At 60.8% G+C, this 20179-nt stretch overlaps 2 protein-coding genes and 1 long non-coding RNA gene across 13 annotated transcripts in view; 1 reads left to right on the forward strand and 2 right to left on the reverse strand.

The window, feature by feature from the left end:
- On the reverse strand, positions 1-3848 carry LOC114117241 (uncharacterized). The gene is made up of 2 exons (XR_003590965.3): positions 664-3848; positions 1-304 (listed from the first exon to the last, which is right to left on the reverse strand). It is a non-coding gene; the product is annotated as an uncharacterized LOC114117241 (long non-coding RNA).
- Positions 2790-8284, forward strand: PERM1 (PPARGC1 and ESRR induced regulator, muscle 1). Its single transcript, XM_004013791.5, has 4 exons — positions 2790-2867; positions 3807-6293; positions 6805-6930; positions 7192-8284. The coding sequence occupies exons 2-4, from the start codon at positions 3947-3949 to the stop codon at positions 7305-7307; spliced, it is 2589 nt and encodes an 862-aa protein (XP_004013840.3). The 5' UTR covers positions 2790-2867; positions 3807-3946; the 3' UTR covers positions 7308-8284.
- Positions 8264-20179, reverse strand: part of KLHL17 (kelch like family member 17) — a 14281-nt gene continuing 2365 nt past the window's right edge. For 4 of the 11 annotated variants that reach the window (XM_060396166.1, XM_060396163.1, XM_060396170.1 and 1 more), the window contains 24 exons: positions 20043-20159; positions 19633-19846; positions 19222-19366; positions 18971-19138; positions 18475-18563; positions 18318-18391; positions 17939-18120; positions 17568-17675; positions 16594-16766; positions 15889-15991; positions 15693-15792; positions 12761-12907; positions 12592-12672; positions 12419-12491; positions 11990-12117; positions 11789-11920; positions 11597-11677; positions 10797-10872; positions 10529-10677; positions 10257-10406; positions 9936-10076; positions 9635-9766; positions 9263-9472; positions 8264-8858 (listed from right to left, as the gene is read on the reverse strand). In XM_060396166.1, coding sequence (XP_060252149.1) covers positions 8670-8858; positions 9263-9472; positions 9635-9766; positions 9936-10076; positions 10257-10406; positions 10529-10677; positions 10797-10872; positions 11597-11677; positions 11789-11920; positions 11990-12117; positions 12419-12491; positions 12592-12672; positions 12761-12907; positions 15693-15792; positions 15889-15991; positions 16594-16766; positions 17568-17675; positions 17939-18120; positions 18318-18391; positions 18475-18563; positions 18971-19138; positions 19222-19366; positions 19633-19846; positions 20043-20159 — 3162 coding nt within the window. In that variant the 3' untranslated portion in view covers positions 8264-8669. Of the gene's footprint in view, positions 8859-8940; positions 8990-9262; positions 9473-9634; positions 9767-9935; positions 10094-10256; positions 10407-10528; positions 10704-10796; positions 10873-11596; positions 11678-11788; positions 11921-11989; positions 12118-12418; positions 12492-12591; positions 12673-12760; positions 12908-15692; positions 15793-15888; positions 15992-16593; positions 16767-17567; positions 17676-17938; positions 18121-18317; positions 18392-18474; positions 18564-18970; positions 19139-19221; positions 19367-19632; positions 19847-20042; positions 20160-20179 lie in introns of those variants that run through there. The other 7 variants (XM_060396164.1, XM_060396165.1, XM_060396168.1 and 4 more) reach the window with 7 other exon arrangements.

A 20179-nucleotide genomic window follows, 5' to 3' on the forward strand; every position in this document is an offset into this window, starting at 1 on the left:
TGAAGCCAAAGGCCAATAACTTTATTATTAAGGAAAGTGCTTCACCAGACGATGTGGGCGCAGACATGTTGGAGCAAAGGCACAGCCACCCCATGAAACTGTTGGGCAGTGTCCTCTGGAGCTGGATAAACACCTCTGACTCCATGACTTCAAGACTGCCCAGAGAAAGGTTCCAGAATGTTCATAGCATCACTCTTAGTAATAGCTGCTGCAAACGACCCACGTCTGTCCACAGGAAGTGATGCAGTGGGACCTCCCTCCGCAGCGAAGTGATCAACAGGGCCTCAGCTCCTGAGTTCAGAGCCTGGTGAGGAGCAGGGAGCAGATGGTGGGATGGCAGGCACACGGACAGCAGGGGTCCCTCTGTCTGCCCCGCTCCAGCGCAGAACTCCTGAAAACCTGGGAATTTCTTCTGAGAGCACAGGGCCATCTTTTGTTCTAATGAGGCCCCTGTAGGGGCTGGTCACCAGAAAGACCAAGCCAGATTAGAAGCTTCGAATTTTCAGCCCCACTCCCCTTCTCTTGAGAAGGGAGAGGAGCTGAAAATGCGGCTAATAAGTGATTATGCCTTTATGAGGAAGCCTCTGCAAAATCCCACACTGACGCATGGAGGCGCCCTTGCCCCCAGCTGCCCAGCCTGCCCATCCCCCATCTGGACCTCACCATGTCCTTCGTCTTGCAGATGTGTGTGTTCTCCGTCATATCCGACTCCTTGTGACCCCATGGACTGTAGCCCACCAGACTCCTCTGTCCATGGGATTATCCTTCAACAAAACATCAAATTTTATAATGAACTAGTGAGCGTTAGTGAAGGTTTCCCTGAGTTTTGTGAGCTCCTCTAGCAAATTAATTGAATGCAAGGGGCAGGAGGTCATGGGAACCTCTGAGTTGTAGCCAAGCTAGACAGAAGTGACGGGTGACTGGGGGACCACTCTGCCATTGGCACCTGAAGTTGAGGGCAGTCTGTGGGACTGAACCCCCGACCCAAGAATCTCCAGATACTATCAGAATTAAATTAACCTGTGGGACACCCAGCTGGTGTCACCAAATTGCCTGGCATAGGAACCTCCCCCACCACTTTTGGTGACCAGAGTGTCGTGGTCTGTGCGCGGGAGAATTTCCGGACATGAGGCAGGATGAGAGGAGAATAAAGTTTATTAGAGGGGGAGAGGGAGATGCTGTTAGAACGGCGGGCTGGCTCAAGGGAGAGATGATGTTGAACAGGGGTCCTTAAGTCCATTTTTATAGCCAGGGTTCAAGGAGCGGGACAGGGGTCTTGTGGGTCATTTGCTGATTGGATGAGCCAAACAGAGTCCTAAGGTCCTCAAGAGGACCTGAAATTCGTTAATAGTTACTACATGGGGGAGGGATGATAAAGGCCTGTCTGTTCCTGCATTCCAAGACCCTCCTTGGTTTTTTCATCTGTTCTTTCGTCCTTGGGACACCGCGCAGAGCAGTGTTCTGTGTGAGCAGTCTTGCAGGAGAGACACAGGAGGGTAACCTGGGTTTTCTCCACACCCAATGATGAGGAAACACCCCGGGCCAGGCTCACCCACCCGGGGTGGCCAGGGCATCTGAGGATGCCACCTGACTTTGCTCTTCCTGGGTGTCTTGGTCTCCTTCACCTCAGTCCTCATGGTCCCCACACCCCATCTCCCCCTCCACCCGCAGACGCTCCTCAGAGGGCCCCTCCTCTCCACTCTAGCTCCTTCTTATGACGTGTTGCTGTCATAAGTGACCCCGCTTACCCGTCTAGATGGTTACTGTCCGACCCCTTCACTCCCTCCTCTGTCCCTCAGCAGGAGGGGTGTGTGTCACTGTCCCTGTCTGGGGATAGGCAACACTAGCCTTGAGGGCAGGATGGCTCTGAGCAGGGCCTTTAGGGCCCAGGTTCGCTACTTACTAACCGTGTGGTTACGGACCAGTCACTCACCCTCTCTGTATCTTACCAAGCTCAACAGTGAGAGAGGGTCCTTCTGGCACCCCTCTCAGGACGGACACATTTTGGAAAAGTGCTCAGAGGGCTGAGCAGGGTGGTGCCTGCAAGGGGCTGTTGTTCCCAGAAGCCATGGCTCCTGCCCAGCTCCTCCTGGTGAGCTGTGGGTGGCAGCACCAGAACCCCGTTTCTGGAGGGACAGCCTGCTTGGCACCCCCATCTTGGGCTCTGCCTACAGGAGCCTAGGTCAGGAGAGATGCTGGCAGGAGTGACTGGCTCTCCCTGACTGCTTGCAGCCACTCCCATGTGGGTGTTCTACTGAGAGCCCAACCGGGCAGGTTCACGACATTGCCAGGGGATGGGCCAGACCAGAGGGCAAGCCTTGACCCAGGTCAGTGGTGGCCATGTCCAAATGACCTCTAGGAACATTCCAGGACCCTCATTTCTGGGTTCATCACTTTCTCACTCCCTTTGTTCCCCAAAGGCATCAGGGTAAAGCCCTAAGACCCAGAAGCATTCAGATTGGTCTTGGGGGGCTGCCAGCAGGTGAGGAGGCAGGAGGAGCAGGGGTCTGAATTTTCACAGTGGGTGGGGCCACTTTAAAAGGAGAGAGCAGCCTTCAGCCAAGATGGACTGCAGAGTGGCCTTCAGTTTGGGAAAGGGAGGCCCCTGCAGGCAAGACTGTTGGTCAGCATTCTCTGACCAGCATTTGACCTGACCAGGAAGGCATCCCTCACGTAGCTGGAAGCCCCTCAAATGCCATCTATTTGTGGCCTGGACCATGCTGCCTGGCAGGAGACATGTGACTATGGGGCTGTGGTATTTTTGGCATTGGGGGTGGGGCCTGTGTGGTGAGCCCTGCACCATGCCGCTCTGGAACAGGCAGCTCGGACGCCCAGCTCTGCTGCCCCGGCTGGCTGTGGGGTCCCAGGTACAGTACTGTCAGCCCCTCATTCCTACCCTAAGGGGTCCCAAAGGGGACAGCCCCTACAGGGGGCTTCCCTAGGACCAGAGAGGAGGACAAGGGGCAACGGGTCAGGTAGCCACGGTGCCCTGGTCTCAAGGCACCTCCATCGCAGGACTGGTCTGGCCAATAGCCTCCCACCCCTTGGGTCCAGCGGTACCTGACCAAGGGCCAAAGGGCAGCCCCCCATCGGGGGCTGAGAGGTTAGGGCTCCCAACCAAGAAGGGTTGCCTTGATTCAGTGAGATGTAGGGAGGAGGGCTTTGTCAGCTGGGCAGGTCTGGGTTAGGGGCACAGACTCTGACGGTGGCCCTAGGGGGATGGTGGGAACCAGGAGGCTTGTTCTGTTCTGGGATCTCCTGCCCAGGCAGGGGCAGAGCCAGCCTCTCCCTGATGAACCCTGAGTGGGGTCTGGTCGCACCGGTGTGACCTTGGTAGGCTCAGAAGAAGCCCGGCAGCCTGTCCCAGCCAAGGCTGGTGGAAGGTCATCCCTAAAGACTGGTCACTTGCTGGACACCACGGCCCTTCCCCCCGTGGCCAGCTGCCACCTGGGGCACATTGGGACACTCCAGAACTATCACTCAGGTGAACTGAACCCTAGAGGGTGGTCCTTGAAATGGGCTTTGCTGCGTTGAGTTGGCCTTTCTACTAGCAGCTCTGCAGGGAAGCTAGAGGCTGCCTCAGCTGAACAGAAAAAAAACACCTTGAGGAGGGAAACTTCTCCTGGGGGTGAGGAGCCCTGTGTTTTAGTGAACTTCACTGACTCCAACCCAGGATTGTAGCAACATGTCCTTTTAATGTTAACCATTTGCACTCAATTGGGGAGCAGGGAAGCCAGGAATTTTGGATGCTCCAACTCCGGGAAGCAGCACAGCTTCTCTCTGGACTCTGTTCTGCTCTCTTTCAGGACAGAAATGGAGCGCTGGCCTCTGGGCCAGGGAAACCCAAGGGGGCAGGTGGGGTGGTGGCAGTGAGTGCAGGCTGGGGCCCCAGGCCTGGGTCTGTGAAGAACCTGGTCTGTGGCTCATGTGCCTCTGCTGACCCAGAATGGAGAACTTCCAGTACAGCATCCAGCTGAGCGACCAGGACTGGGCTGAGTTCTCAGCCGCCACCGAAGAGTGTGGCCTCCTGCAGGCTGGCCTGGCCTCTGGGGATGAACCCTTGTCTAGCGACACTGACCAAAGGGACAGCAGTGGCAGCAGCCCCCCAGGACCCTCACCCTTTCTCGAGGGGCAACTGGCTCCCGGAGGAAGTAGCTGGCCCAGCTTTGAGGAGGAGGACAAGGCTGCAATCCGGCAGCTGGTCAGCAGGTCTTGGCATGAGCCCATGCTGGCCCCAGAGGCCTGTCAGCAGACGCCCAGCACGTCCGCACGGTCAGAAGCTCGGCTGTCCCTCAGCTCTGGTGCCACCCCTCTCATCCAGGGCTCATCCCTCCCGGGGCCAGTGTCTTCCAGAGACGAGATGCAGAGGCTTCTACAGGGGCCAGCCCCCCGGGGCCCTGCCCCTGCTCCCGCTGGTGAGCCCGCTGGGAGTCCTGAGTCCCCTGGCCACAGTGCTGCCCCCCAGAGGTCCCCTGGCAGCCCTGGAGCCCCGCCAAGAAGCCCTGGCCGAAAGAAGAGGCGCACTGCAGGCACCAAAGCGGGTGGGCGTTCCGGTGGCCCAGGCCCTGCTCCCACCCAGCTGGGTTCCCCACTGCTCACAGAGGCCAAGCCTGAGGACAGCCTCAGCCCTGCTGGGTCCAGGGGGAAGGGTCTCCCGGCAGGAGCAGCAAAGCAGACAGCAGGAACTGGGCCAGAGTCTGCAGGAGCCCCCGAGCAGGTGGCCAGACAACAGCCAGGTGTGGATCTGCCTACGTCTGTCCCTACTACTGAGCAGGGAGCAGACCGACTTGGAATGAGCCCCAGAGCTGAGCCATGCGCTGCGTCCATGTCTGACCCAGGGGCTCCTCTAGACGTCACCATGAAGTCAGACGTGGCTCTATCCACACCTGCCTCCAAACCTCAACCTGATGAGTCTCAGTCTACACCTGCCTCCAAGCCTCAACCTGATGAACCTCAGTCTACATCCGCCTTCAACGCTCAACCTAATGAGCCTCAGTCCACACCCACCTTCAGTCCTCAACCCGATGAACCTCAGTCTACACCTGCCTTCAAGCCTCAACCCGATGAACCTCAGTCTACACCCACCCTCAACGTTCAACCCAAAGAGCCTCAGTCCACACCCACCTTCAGTCCTCAACCCGATGAGCCTCAGTCTACACCTGCCTTCAAGCCTCAACCCGATGAGCCTCAGTCTACACCTGCCTCCAAACCTCAACCCGATGAGCCTCAGTCTACACCCACCTCTGAACCTCAACCCGATGAGCCTCAGTCTACACTCACCTTCAAGCCTAGACTGGATGTGGACCTGCTTGTGCCGGGCCCAGTGGTCCAGCCAGAGGTGGATTCATCTATGCCTGCCTCAAAGGCTGTACCATGCACAGCTCTGCCTCACCGTGTGCTCGAGGCTGGGTCTGATGTGGGTGTGTCTACACCACCTGCTCCCACACCCCAGGCTGGGCCTGACATGGTGGAAGCAGAGGTTGTTCCTGTGGCCAAGCTGGGTTTGAGCCCTGTTTGGTCTTTAGAGGGGCACCAACAGAAGCCCAGAGGGGAGCCCTCAATAGATGCCCCTGGACACCACACTGGGGAGCCCCCTCTAGGCCCCATCCAAGCACCCAGGAAGAAGAAAGTGCGATTCTCCATGGCTGTGCCCAGCTCCGAAGAGCCATGGTCAGGAGAGGTCTCAGGCCCACCCTCTCCGGCCACAGCCCCCAGGATGGCATCTGGGGGCCACAGAGGTTCTGGAGCCTGGGACTCTGTGGCAGTTGGGCCCCGGAGCCCCCAGCCTCGGATTCTGAAGCACCTGCCCCCGCCTGCCCCCTCTGCCTCCATGGGGCCAGGGCCCAGGAGCTGCTTTGCAGTGACCCTCCCGGAAGCCTATGACTTCTTCTTTTGTGACACCATTGAGGAGGAGGACGAAGAGGCTGAGGGGGCAGCAGAGGCTGCCCAGGCTCCAGCTGAAGTCCAGTGGCCGGATGTATGTGAGTTCTTCTTCCAAGACAGCCAAATCCAGAGGTCGAGGCACCAGGAGGGCCGCTCCCAGGCCCCACCCCTACAGGCTGGGCCTGTGCTGGCCCCTCCACCTGGAGACCCCATGCCAATCTCCATCCCTGAGGCATATGAACACTTCCTCGAGGAGGACAGGTCAGGGGGCACCCTGGGGCCAGCCGCCCTTCTCCAGACGCAGGTCACAGAGCCCCCCAGGTCAGTCCTCTGGGGAGTGGGGACTGGCGCCCCACCGGAGTCTAGCCCAGCCACAGTGGAACAGCTCACCCTGGCCATCAGGGAAGCAGGTATGTGTTGCGGGGGCCTCCTGGTCTGTCTGGGAACACACTGTCCGGGGAGTTCAGCCAAGAGGGCCATCGGGGAGGGACAGGGACTTCAGGATCCTGGGTTGTGAGCTGGTGGGGGGGCCTCAGGGGTGATCTGCTCAGGAGGGGCCCCTCCTCCTGCCTCCTCCCCAACTCCCAGGAGACAGTCCAGGTGGGGCAGCCCCAGCCAGGCAGGGGGTGGCTCCACAGTGGCTGTCCCCTTGTGTTCAGCCCCAGACAACTTGGGTCATCCCCAGCTCAGTCTGCACTGTCTGCAGGTCAGGCTCACATTCCCTCTAGAAGATATTTTACAAACCAGGAAACAGCACCCCAGATGCACTCGCCCAAGTCAGCCTGACTCAACTCTGCCACACGCTACCCTGGGTCTTGGGACAGAGGTGTCACAGGAAGGACATGACTCAGGATAGACGTGGCCAGGTCAGGTGTGTCTGAGTGGGGCAGCAGGAGCTCAGGCCATGATTCTCTTCCCCAGTGGCACCCCGCGGTCCCCTCACCTCGTTCACCTTCAGCCAGAAAGACATGTGCATGGTGTTCGTAGCCTTTGCTACCTGGGCTGTGAGAACGTCAGACCTGCACGCCCCAGATGCCTGGAAAACAGGTTTGTGGGGCCGGGGTGGGGTGGGCTGGTGTCCAGAAGTCCAGTGGAGGGGCAGTGGTGTCCAGTCCCAGCTTCTGGGCTAGCAGGGATGAGAGGCCCATGGGGAGGTGCGGGTTTCTCGCTGACTGATTTCCTGCGTTGCAGACCTACCCTTGCTCTGCCAGCCTGCCCTTGTCCTTTGAGAGTCAGCCTGTGTGGATGGAGGGTGGTGGCCAGGCCAGGACAGAGCTGGCGCTCAGGAGGTCTGTGCTTCTCTTGCAGTGCTGCTGGCCAACATTGGCACCGTCTCTGCCATCCGATATTTCCGCCGGCAGGTGGAGCGGGGGCGCCACAGCCGTAGTCGCAGCCCCAGCCCCAGCTCTAGCCCCAGCCCCTAGGACCCAGGTTCGGCCCAGGAAGATGCAGGACAAGGAAATGTCCACAGGTGCTCAGGACAAGGCGCTGCCCTCAGGCCTTGCCCTCTGACTCTTTGTGTTCTGCAGTGTCTAAGATGGAGACTGCGTCCTTGGTCCTGGCTCCCCTGGACTCCACTGAGGGTCTGACCAGTGGCCGAGGCCAAGGCTGTGCTCCACGCTTGGGAGCAGGGAGATTCTGGAAGGCTGGGCAGGTAGGGGCTGAGCCGGAAGCTGGTTAGTAAGGTGGCCAGGTTAGCAATAAAAAACACAGGGCATCCAATGAAAACTTGAATCTCAGACCCTCAGGATGAGACCCACTTACACTAAGGAACTGTTTGTGGTTTATCTGAAACCGGAATTAACTGGAATCCTCATCCTATGTGGTTATGCTTCTGGAGGGAGGGCCACGACAGGGCAGTGGAAGTTAGAGGGGTTCAGAGCAGCAGCAAGGCCCCAGAAGGAGATCCGGGCAGGGGGCAAGGGCAAGGAGGCAGAGAGCCTCGAGGCTGGGGGTGGGGGCACTGTCCCAGCCTCTGCCCTATTTACAAGAGGCTGGGCCAGTGGAGGCCTCTGAGGCTTCTCTGACCCTGGAACCCCAAAGGTCTGGTCAAGGCCTCCTTGGTTCCTGCCTGAGACAGTGAGCAGGTACCCAGAGGGGTAGGGGTCCGTAGGCAGGGCCTGGAGCCCAGCCTCTGGGGCGCCCTGGAGGAGCTGCAGAGATGGAAGGCAAGGGTATCGGGTGGAGGGATTGGACACCTGGCTTTGCCCAGGGCTGAGAGGAGCTGGAGATGGGACAGGAAAGTGGGTACGGCGCAGGCAGTGGTGGAGCAAGGGGTACTTGGGTGGGTGTCCAGCCCTGGAAGCAGCACATGCAGGGCCCCCAAGACGCAGGAGACTACTGGCTGCTGAGGACAGGACGCATGGACACACAGCACCAATAAAACCTCCTCTTTCCTTCCTGTTCGGTCTCCTGCCGGTTTCTCCTGACCAGTTTGTCCTACTCACACACGCCCAGGCCACCCTCCTCCCTCTGCTCATCATGTCTCAGACCTCGCTGACCTCCGACCCTTGTGCCCTCTGGTTTCACATACTCTGGCCCTCGCTAATCTTTCTCAGCCCTCTGACCTTTATGCTTGTGCCATCCCCCTCCCAGGTGAAGCCGCTGCCCCAAGTCCGCGTCCTCATTCCTTCCCTGAGAGGCAGGCTGAGGTTCGGCCCCTCTGGGTGTCCAGTCACCTTGGCCAAGGTGTCCAGGGCCCAGGGTAACTCAGGGTCCTTGACGCTCCCTCCCCCTGCTAGGGTCAGACCCAGACTCGACACTGCCTGTGGCCCCACGGATAAGTCCTAGGTCCTGTTGCGGCCCCTCCTCCAGGGCCGATGCAGGCAGGTGGTCCCCAGAAGCAGCTGCTGGGGGCCATCAGATCCATTGGATGAGCCCCCGTTCAGGCTCTGGTGCTCCTCGAGGCCCCTGCCGCTGGGAAGGTGACAGAGCTTTGTCCTGGACGCTGCCGTAGCCCTGGGGGGGGCGGCCATCTGGTGGGGAGGGCAGACATGCATGTGTCTTCAGGAGGTGACACCCCAAACTCTCCCAGAAGGGGGCAGGGCCCTCACTCACCTGGGGGAGGTGGTGAGGGGTTGGGCGAAGCTTCTTTCTCAGGGGAGACCTGGGGACCCAACCACAGGTCTGAGAGATGGGCCCCAGGAAAGGGGGCTTGGAGACCACTCCTCGAATCTGCCTGACCCCACCCCCTCCTTTTCCCCTTGGCCCCCCCTTCTCCCCACTGCTCCCTTCCTGCCACCAAGCCCAGTCCCTGGTTTCCACCCACCCCCCTCTTCCGCTGTTTTCATCTCTCCTGCTCCCTCAGGGTCTCAGAAGGCTCCACGCAATTTCCTCTCCCCAACAGAACCCCTTGCCCAGGGTGGGGGCTGCTACTCACAAGCTGAGGGGAGTCTGGGGGCTGGGGCCCCCAGCCCTTGATGGAGGCACGATGGTGCCGAGAGGCTCGGGCCCGTGGGACTGCCTTCTCAGAGAGTAAGAGGGGGCCAGAGAGTCCACAACTGGAGTCAGAGACAGGCACGGACACGGGGACCGAGCAGAACAGGCTGGAGGGCTCAGGTCCAAGCGAGCTCTGCATCACACTGAGGAACTGTCGGGAGAGCACTGGTGACCGAGGCCCCCTGAGAGGCCCCTGCCCCAGAAACCCCCTTAGCCACCCACAGTGGCCTGAGCAGACCTCAGGCTTCGGGTACCCTCTCAGCCTCAGGCTGTAGGCACACCAGCTCTTTCTGTCACCTAGCAGGGGACTGACCTCATCCAGGCTCTGGACGTCTGTGATCTTGCGGTGGGAAGTGGCAGGTGGTGTGTAGGGGTCAGCGTAGAGCGGGGAGTGGGGTGTCTCCAGGGAATGGTCTGGAGCCTCAGGGCTGCTGTCTAGGCTCAACTATAGGCAAGAGACAGGAGACACAGCTTCCTGGGGCTGGAACTGGCCAAGCCCTTCCTTCTCTGTGCAAGGGACCTCTGGTGGTTTCAGGACTGAGGAGGCCAAGGAGGTGGATGGTGGGAGGGAGCGGAGGGTCATGCCTGGAGCCAGGGTCAACATGATGGCCCACCTTGGTCAGGTCCAGGTGTAGCAGGGCGGCTGGGCCAGGCCTCTCAGCCCGGGCCTTGTTCCTGGGTGATCGGCTGCTGCCGCCCCGTCTCAGCTTTGCCCTGTGCCCACCGACGCTGGTGCAGCCAGGGTTGGCTTGCTCCTGTGGGAACCAAGGACCTTCCAGAAGGTTTCCTGGGGCCCTCTCCCATACAACGGTCTGAAGCTACACAGACTCCCTTCCCCTTAGGAACTAGGCAAGTATGCCATGGGGTCCCCAACACAAACTTCCCTCATGGTTCTGTACCCCCTCTGCCCATTACCCACCCCTGCAGATACTCACTGGTGGGGGCCGGGCTGGGCAGCCTGCAGTGGATGGTGCTGAGGACTCAGGGAGGGAGTGGCTGGTGCAAGTGGAGGGGGGCGCCGGGCACCCTGAGTCCCAGCTGGTCCGTGCATCAGAGGAGAGCGAGCCTCGGCCACTGACCACAACCTGGGCAGCCGGCAAGGGGTAAAGGTGAGCCAGGTGGCAGGAACCCTCCCCACCTCCCTGTGCCCAGGCACACCTGTCTGTTTTACCGCAGCCTGGCAGCACCTGCCCTGCTGACTCCTTACCTGTGTGGACGCCCGCAGCCCCGGGAGGCTCTCAGGGCCGGGTGGTGGGGAGGCCCTGTCCTCACGGCAGACTGTTTGCAGGCAGAGCAGCCAGTGGCTATAGTCCTCGTAGCTGGCGCACACCACACGGATGGTATTGATGAGACGGCCTGGTGCACGGATGCTGTGAGGGGGCCTGGAAGGCAGGGTGCTCCCTGCCAGGCCCCAGTGCAGAGCTAGGTGCCCACCCGGGGCCACAGCCCCTCTCCCAAGCCTGGCTCCCACCCACCTTCAATCAGGAAAGAGCGGATCTGCTTCTCCTTCTCTTCCAGGTTGATGTGGATGGCGCTGAGCGGGAGCTCCCCCTGCAGGGCGTTAGGGGGACAGGGCCTGAGTCAGGGAACAATCCCTGACCCACCCCCCAGGTGAGCCCTCCTGAGTTGGGTGGGCACGTGGACACCAGGCAGAGGGCAAAGCAGGGTTGAGGTCAACACCTTGAGGGAGGCCAGGCACATCCTGTCTGTCCTAGAGGGGTGTCTTCACCCGGGCTCCAGGTGGGGCTTTCTCCAGCCAATGTCTGACTCAGGACTGGTCAGGGACTGGTACCCTGGGCCACCCATTAAGATGGGGGTGGGTGGGAAGGGATCACGAGGAAGCCCCCTGTGTTTCTCGATGACTGAAGGCCATGATCACCCCCAGAGTAGGAGGTACCCTGATGCACAGGATGGACCCTCACGCCCATGCCTACACCCACACATGCACACACACACAACCTTCAGGCACCAGGAAGATGCCTGCTCAGAGGTACAGGCACCTTCCAGAAGCACTGCGGACCCCATGCCACCCCCAGGTGACTGGCCTGCTGGTGGCTGTGGACTTGCTAGCATGATACAGGGTGCTGAGGCAAGGTGCTCACCCTCCTTGCCCACATCAGGCTGAGACCAGACTGACCAGGACAGCAGGCTGGGTGGGTGGGGCCACTTGTCCCAGCAGGCCCCGACATACAGGTTCCTCCTGAGCCGTTGCCCCCTCCCACCCCCATGTGCAGGGAGCCTCCCTGGGGCGGGTCTGCAGTGGGGAGGGACCCACCTTAAAGCAAAGCCCATCTGCTTCCTCGGAGAAGATGGCCAGGGAGGTTGGGTACAGGACAAGAAGCCGGTCCCACTGCTCCTGCAGGGAGGTCACAGGGTGGAGTGGGGTCTCCGCTGGCATACACCCAGGGCCTGGCCCCATCTGGAGCCCATACCCCGCCTCCACCTCCTCCCACCTCTGTGCCCCCACCTGTGAGGGCAGATGCTGCAACTTGACCCTTGAGGCACAGATGGCACTGCCCATCACCTGGCGGCCTGATGCTGTCCGCAGCCGGGTCAGCCTGTGCTGCAGAGTCCAGGGGAGCGCGTCCTCAGTGGGGCCCTGGGAGGAAAGGTTCAGGGGCAGGTGGAGGAGGGGAAGGGAAAGGGGTGCAGGGTTCCCAGCACTGACCTGCAGGGGCTCTGGGGGGCAGCGAGGCACCCCTCCCACGAGGGCTATCTGCTTCTCCAGGTGGTAGAGCCAGCGGCCCAGCTCAGCCTGGCTGGGGCAGAGCACGAGAAGTGGGGCGGGCAGCGGGCCTGCGGGGGAGGGACAGAGTGGGCTAGGCCAGGGGCCCACAGGAGAGGCCCCTCAAGGGTTGGCAGGAACCACTGATGACCACATGCACAGCTCTGGAGGCCCCCAGTCCGCTGTCCTCCACCCCAGCCTGGCACTGCACGTGTGCCCATCAGAGGAAAAGCCAGGACCCCTCAACGTGCTCAGAGTCCCACCAAGGTCCCAGGCCGGGTCAACAGCCAGGCTCACTGAGCAGCCTTACTGCTGTCGCCTTGTCTCGAGGGGAAGGTCAGCACAGGCAGCACCACCCGTGCTCCCACACACCTGTGATCTGGAAGGCGTGCTCTCTAGACCCCTCGAGGGGGCAGACACTCAGCTCCATCAGTGGTAACAGCCCCTGCCAGAGCATAGCGGGAGAGAAGGGCTAGGGCCCCTCTGCCTCCCGAGGGTCTGCTCTCCCCCTCCCCCAGCACCTCCCTCTGCCCATCTCCCCGCACCTGGAAAGTGAGTCCTTCAGGACCATGGGCCTGGAAGTAGAGGTGGGAGGAGAACAGCTCCAGGTAGCAGTCGCTGACATTCTAGGGGAGAGGGGGCCAGAGTCTGAGGACTGGGGGGCAGGCTCCAGGGTGGCTCCCCCCAAGCACACACCCCTAGCCCAGCCCCCACCTGGCTGTGCTGGAAACGCAGCTGGACCTTGGCGTAGTGCACAACGCTGCCTAGACTCCTCACTGCTGCCCTTCGCCGCCCCTCCTTGAACACACTCAGGAAAGGCTGCTCCAGGATTTCTTGCTGGCTCTGCAAACCTGGAATGTTCTAGGGTGGGGGAAGAGGTCAGGGGAGCAGCCTTGGCCCACAGTCTCACCATACATAGGTTAAGAACATACGAACAGCATCACATGTGTACAGAGCCCTGCACACACACAGTCTCTTCATGTGGCAACAGTGCAGAACACACACACACACACAGAGCCTCTGCTGGTCACAGAACTCTGTGGTCTAGTGATGGAGCCAGCAACCTTTCAGCTCATCGGGAATTCAACTCTTAGCTTCACTATTTCCTAACTGTGTTCCCTTATTTTGGTTACTGTGCTGTTTGAAGTCCCTTCAGTCATGTCTGACTCTTTGCGACCCTATGGATTGTAGCCCACCAGGCTCCTCTGTCCATGGGATTCTCCCGGCAAGAATACTAGAGTGGAAAAAAAAAAAAAAAAAAAGAATACTAGAGTGGGTTGCCATGCCCTCCTCCATGGGACCTTCCCAACCCAGGGATCCGACCTGCATCTCCTGCAGCTCCTGCATTGCAGGTGGATTCTTTACTGCTGAGCCGCCAGGGAAGTCCTATACTGGTTACTCAACCTTCCAAATCCTGTTGGTCAGAGGGGTTTTCAGGTGTTTGAGTGAGAGGATGCTCAAAACCCTCCCACACCTCAGCGTCAGCTGGTACTGGCTTAAAACTTGGCTCTACGCAGAAAGGTTAGGGTCCATGGAGTCACAAAGAGTTCAACACAACTGAGTGACTGAACACCACCACACCGAGAAGGGGGTGCTGATTTGCAGTGTTTGCCAGTTTGCCTGGTGTGAGTATTCTCATCACAGCCTGTTAAGCGCCACACTGCCACATGCCTCCATCTCCCTCTCAGCAGAGGCCACGGTCCTGGCAATAGCCAAGGGGTCCTCTCCCCTCACTTCAGGCATCTACTTATCTCAGGATCTTTGCTCCTGCTGCCCTCTCTGACTGGAGCACTCAGCCCAGCCCCTTCTCACCTACTCCAGCACTCGGCTCAGACCCCTTCTCTAGAGCTCCTGTCCGGGGGCCCTTCCGACGCTCCAGCCTCACTGGCCCCTGCCCATTGGTCTTCCTTTGCATTTCACCTTGGTGCCAGCCACATCTGATGTGCTGTCTTTTCCTTCTTTATCTTGTCATCAGCTTTGTCATGGATGTGAATGACATGGGAACAGGGCCCTTGTTTATTTGCCCCTTTGCTGGGCCAGGACCTAGGACAGTACTGGTGTACTAGGTGTAAGCCCTCGGTGTACTAGGGCTTCAATGCCTGTCTGCTGAAGGGAGGGATGGTCAGTGCCCACCAACAGCTGACTCTGGCAAATAGAGAATCCTCTATAAGCAGGGGTTTGATGATCAGAATGGGAGCCAGATTAGGACAGGTGCCCTACTGGGGCTGAAGTCTGGGGATCAGGGCACACTGGGGAGCTGGCAGGGGCTGCTGTGCCTTGGCCAAGCTGAGCCACCCCTTGGGCAAGCCCAGGAATGTGAACAGACAGACTCAGAGCTTCCGGGCCTCTCTGCCTCTGGGTGGGGCCTCCTGCACCCACACCCAGTGCGGGGAACGATGCTGGGATGGGACCCATGAAAAATAGGCCACGGAGCGGGAAGGGCCACACAGCTGGCCCGCGGCCTGGGCTCAGGCTTGGGGCCGTGGTGGGGCAGGCTCCCATGTGGCGGCAGAGCCCACCCCCTGACAGGGAAGGGGAGTGCTGGCTCCTCCCCTGGCCCTACCCCCCGAGGTTCAGCCAGCCCAGTCCCCTCTCCAGCTGCCATGTCCTGGCACGAGGACCACCGGGACCACATGATGCGTCCTGGACCTGCACGGAGGGAACTGAGGTCTGAGATGTGGCCACATGGAGGGATTCTGGCCAGGGCCTTGACTGAAGCGCCCTGTCTGCTTCTCTGAGGTAGCCTGGTTTCTGAAGGCAGCACAGGGAGCCCAGGGAACCCCAGGGAGCAGGAGAGGGGACAGGCCCGGGCTTCCCAGCCTGACGAACACTTGGAAAGGTTGCCTGGGAGCTGACACCAGCAGCTGTGAGGATGGGTGCTGGCCAGTGATCCCCGCATAATCACAGATGTTGTTCCTGGAGCAATAGCCTAGAGGCTCATTTCCCTCACACGCCAGGGCCTCTGCACACAGCAGAGCCTCACTCCAGCCCTTGGAGGCTGTGCCGGGTTAAAGGGCAGGTGTCTCTCCCCCTTGGTCAGCAGGTATTCAGCTCAAAGGTGGCCCAGCATATGCTTGGGAGTCCTCCTTGCTGTGTGGCGTGGGGGTACAGGATTATGTAGTAGTGGACCCCAAGGGGACATCTCTTAGAGAAACCAGGGCCAAGCGTAGTGGAGAGACTGGCTCACTGAATACAAGAAGCCCCTTACTTTCTTGGAGCAACAGTGGGGGTGGTGGTTCACAGCCCCATCGCCCGCCTGACACCCATGCCCACACAGCAGCACAGACACACGTGCTTGCCCAGGTTCAACATGCCCAGACACGATGTCCTGCATCAGGGCGCGGGGTGGGGGCTGGACACCAGGGCCCCAGGCAGGGCTGGCACGTGGCTAGGCACGGAGGCCCCGCCCTGCCGCCCCACTGACTCAGTGCCGGGTCTCAGTTTCGCTCTCCGCTCAGACTTTCGGCCTATGAGCTCCCCAGGGCGGGGCTGCACCTACTTCCTCGCTGTGCTCTGGGCTTGACTCTCCTGGGGCCGACAGGGAAGACCCTGGGCCCAGAACAAATGGGACACACACGCAGTCATACGCAGACCACTGCTACCACACCCCTCCGAGCCAAGGTACGCTACCCAGTCAGTCGCTCACCGTCCCTGGGATGTAGTGGAAGATCTTGTCAGCAGTGGTGTCCCCATCCGCACCAGCCTCGGTGCCAAACAGGCCAGCCAGCTTCCTTGCGCCGTCCTCTCTGGGGACAAGGGAGGGGGGGCTCACAGCCTGGCCCGAGGCAGATCGAGGGAGACCCTGTGACCAAGCGGCCATGGCCGTACCCTGCCCCCCTCACCTATTTCCCTTCAGCGAGGGCTTTCTGGAAAAGGAGGCCCGGAGCCTCCTAGGGGCCTGAGGGATGCAGTGGCTGTTCCCCATGGGTGGCAGTGGCAGCTGACCTGAGTAGAGCAGGTCGACAGGTCTGGGTCTTTCTGTCCCGAGCCTCCTGCCCCACCTCCTGGGGCGGGGCTCTGGGCCAGCCAGCCCTGCACCTAAGGGCTGGGGAGGCGGAGTCTTTCTGGGAGGGAGCTGGCCCTTACCAGAGGTTAAGCTGAGCCTTTCAGCTCCCTTCCCAGGGTCCGCCACATATCAGCCAGCCTGGGAGGTAGGGGAGGGGGAGGAGAGATTCCCCCCACTCATAGCCCAGTCAAGAGCCCCCAGTCTGTACAGGGGCTCAAAGGCCATTGCATCAGACTGGAGGTTGTCTAGGGTCGGAGGACCAGAAAGGAGCTCCCTGAGCCCAGCGACCCCCCTCCAGACATGTGAGTGCACATCCTGTTTCCACGTAAATGCCAGCCTGAGTCACCAGTGACTGTACGGGACATGTGCTCACTCTCAGCTGTTGAAGCGGGAGTCTGCAACTGGGGAAGGAGGAACTAGGACCCTCCTGCAGCCTCCTCTCTGCCTCCGTCCAACTCTCACCCCAGGTCAAGATAAATGGTTCTGAGGCTTAACCAGAATCCAGATTCTAAGAGAGAGGGCATGACCCTCCCAGGTGTACCTGGGACTGGTGAGGTCAGGGGGCATGCCATGCAGAGCCTGGGTAAGACTTGGGCCAGCACAGCCCTGCCCCTGGATGTGACGGCGCTGTCCCAAAGCTCCCAGATGCCAACACGGAGCCTCGGCTGGGGCACACAGCCACCCCAGGCCCCTCTGGTCACCCTAGACAGGACCCTGAGAGGCAGAAATGGATATTCAACCATAGGCCCGCAGAGCCCAAGAAACATGTTTATTGTTCAAGTGGCTCATATTGCTGTGTGGGGTTGGCAGCAGATGGTGCCCAGCTCAGTGCAGGATCCAGAAATGACACCACAGCCATGGGAAGGAAGCCCAATTTGTGCCCTCCCTGGGAGAGTGTCTGGCTGGGCACGTCAAGGGTGGTGTGCAAAGCACAGGCTGGGGGGTCTGCACCTGACTCAGAAAGGCCCCCGCCCATAACTGCTCTGCATCACCCCTCGGTCCCTCCAGGTGTGCAGAGTCCAAGTTGGCTCCTCACCCATGGGGAATGCCAGTGTCCACTCCATTGCTCCCCAGGGCCCTCAGTAGGGTGGGAGGACACCCAGGAGAGCAGCTTGGCCCCAGAGATAGGACACTTCAAGAGTAAACGAAGAAATGGGTAGCTGCAGCCTGCTCAACATCAATCAATAAATTAATGAGTGAATAAATAAACGGCACACACACTGAGAAAGAAACACAGTAACGCCCGGGCTAGACGCACGGTGGACGGTCGGCGCTGGATGTCCCTGGTGGGGGCCAAGCCCCGCCCCACGAGCAGGGGAGGGAAGTGCTGGGCCCTGGGGGCTTAAGGCACGAGGGAGGCCGCCGGCCGGCCTCTGTGCAGCCGTGCCACTGGGTCAGAGGCTGGTGGACGACACGGACAGCGTGGGTGAAGAGGGCGGAGGGAAGTTGAGTAGCTCCAGCACCGCCACGCCCACGCTGCTACGCCGCGTGAACATGCAGGACGCGGCCACCCACTTGTTGGTCCTCGGGTTGTACTTCTCGATGGAGTTGAGGCTGGAACTGCCGTCATTGCCCCCCACGGCGTACAGCCATCCATCCATGGCCACCAGGTCGTGTGTGCTCCTGGGGGCAGGGTGGAAGGGGACGAGCAGGGGATGAGGCGGGGGTGAGGAGGGGGCAGGGCCAGGGTCTGGGGCTGTGGCCACTGGAAAAGCCTGGGGGCACTGCCTAGGGAGGCGTCTTTGGGGCGGGGCCTTGATACGGGGGGCGGGGCCCTGAAAGGGGAGACTCAGGAGGGAGGTGGGGGACAAGCTGTGCAGGGATAAGGCCCTGTCAGTTGGGGGAACAGAGGGCAATGGTGGTGACAGTTCTTGGGGCCCGTGCACCTTCTGATGTTCATGGGCGCCACACTCTCCCAGGCGCCTGCCTTGGGGCTGTATCTCTCCACAGAGTTGAGGCAGCTGGTTCCATCATTGCCACCGGCCACGTAGAGGGCCCCCTCCAGCACCGCCACGCCTGCTGAGCTACGCCGGCTCAGCATGGAGGCCACGGGCGTCCAGGAGTTCACCTGAGGTGGAGGGATGGGCTGGGGGTCGACCCACCACCAGCCTCCCTCCACCTCCACGTGCAGACCTCTACTCTAGGGTGGGGAGTCTGTGAGACAATGTGGACATAGAGGGATTACCCTCTGGGGGATAGGGGTGGCCACAGTGTTGACCTCAAGCACCTCTGGGAACAGGGATATGTGACTGGGGAATTTCACACCTGGGGCTCATACTTCTCCACGGTGGCCAGGTGTGATGAGCTGTCATAGCCACCCACGGCATACAGGTTTCCATCTGCAGGGAGTGAACACACTCATGGCGCCCCCGCTGTGTGTGAGAGCCTCTGGGGCTGGGTGCTACACAATGCAGGCGCCCACCGAGCATGGCCACGCGCACGTATCGCCTCCGTGTGCTCATGGCGGCGATGGATGTCCACGTTCCCGTCAGGGGGTCATAGCGCTCAGCACTGTAGACACCAGGACTGCGGCTGACCTTGAGCAGTGGAGGAAAGGCAGTCCCGGCCCCAGGACCTGCCCTCCCCTGAAGCATGACTAAAATTCCGTGCTAGGCAGTCAGGAAGGCTGACCCCAGAATCCCACTGGAGCTGAAAGCAGGGCCATGCTGGGTAGACATGGGCCATGGACTGCCTGGACAATGCTGGGCAAGTGTCCACCTGGGTCCAGCCCCTGCCCTGGGGGAAGGACCCCAGAGAGGAAAGATCATGCCACTGGGCTGGCCAAGGTATTGGGGACCCTGGTGACCTCAGGCAGGGTGCCCCTTGGCTCCTCACAGGCAGGACCCCTGTAGGCCTGGTATAGCCGCACCTGCTGAGCCAACTCTGAAAGGCCACCCGGCCCTGACCCCGGCTACTACCTGTTGAGGCAAGAGGCCCCATCGTAGCCACCAGCTGCATACAGGAGCCCATGCAGGGCAGCCACACCCAGGCAGCTGCGCCTCGTGCCCATGGACACCTCCGGCTGCCAGGTGTTGGTCACAGGGTCGTAGGACTCTACGGTGGCCAGATCTGAAGTCCCGTCGTAACTAGGGGAGGGTCCACTGCTGGTCAGGGCTGGCCCAGTGGGCACACGCCAAGCCCCTGACCTGAGACCAGCCTCTAGTCTTACCCGCCCACAGCATACAGCCGGTTCCCCACTGCCGCCACGCCCACCCGGGCTCGGCGTGTGGACATGGAGGCCACCACGTGCCAGCGGTCAGTGCGCGTGTCATATGCTTCACAGTCCCCGTGGATAGCGAACAGGCTCCCACCACCTAGGGATGGGGAGGTGACGGGGCAGGACGAGGGCCCAGGGAGGTAGTCGGCTAGAAGGCTCTATCACATCTCGAGATTGAGGGCCTGGAGGCTCCCAGGGCGAGTGGGGTGGGGACTGGTGAGTGGGTCACACCATGGGGGATGGAAGAGCAGATGTGGGGTGAGTGCAGGATGGAACTAGCACAGGGTTGGGGAGTAGGACTTGTGCTGGGCTCATGGGTAGGGACATGGGGCAGGGCCTGGGGGACAGGACAGGTGGGCATACCCACAGCAAAGAGCACAGGACCAGCGCCTTCACAGCGCCGGGGCCGGGTGCGGCTTGTGCCCAGGACGCCCCTCTGCTCGGGCAGCAGGTGGAACTTGAGGGCCTCGATGAGTAGGTCCTTGCAGTCTGGGTGGTGCCGCACCAGGCTCTCAGCGTCCACATGGCCAAGCAGGAAGTCCCGGCTCAGCAGGGGCAGGCGGACACACTTCATCAGCTGGAGTGTGGATGCTATAGTCAGGTAGCAGGCCTTGCCCTGAGACCCTCTCAGGTACCCTGGAACCTTCTTGAGACACATGCCTGCATCACCCCTGTGGGGTTTGTGGGCACAGAAGAGCCCAGGCATAGCTGGGTCCTCAGCCATTGGGTCCCTTCCTGAGCACCGTGGGCCCCGCTCCCGGGCCTGGCCTCACCCGAGGAACATGCTGCCTCCGGGCATCCACATCATGCTTGACCCAGCTCAGGACGGCACGGTAGACGTCCTCCTCTGAAGGCACGTTCAGGCTGTCGCTAGAGACCAGTTCCAGCACCTGGGGGTGGGGACCCTCAG

Source organism: Ovis aries, chromosome 12 (assembly GCF_016772045.2).
Source record: "Ovis aries strain OAR_USU_Benz2616 breed Rambouillet chromosome 12, ARS-UI_Ramb_v3.0, whole genome shotgun sequence".
Lineage (NCBI taxonomy): Eukaryota > Metazoa > Chordata > Mammalia > Artiodactyla > Bovidae > Ovis > Ovis aries.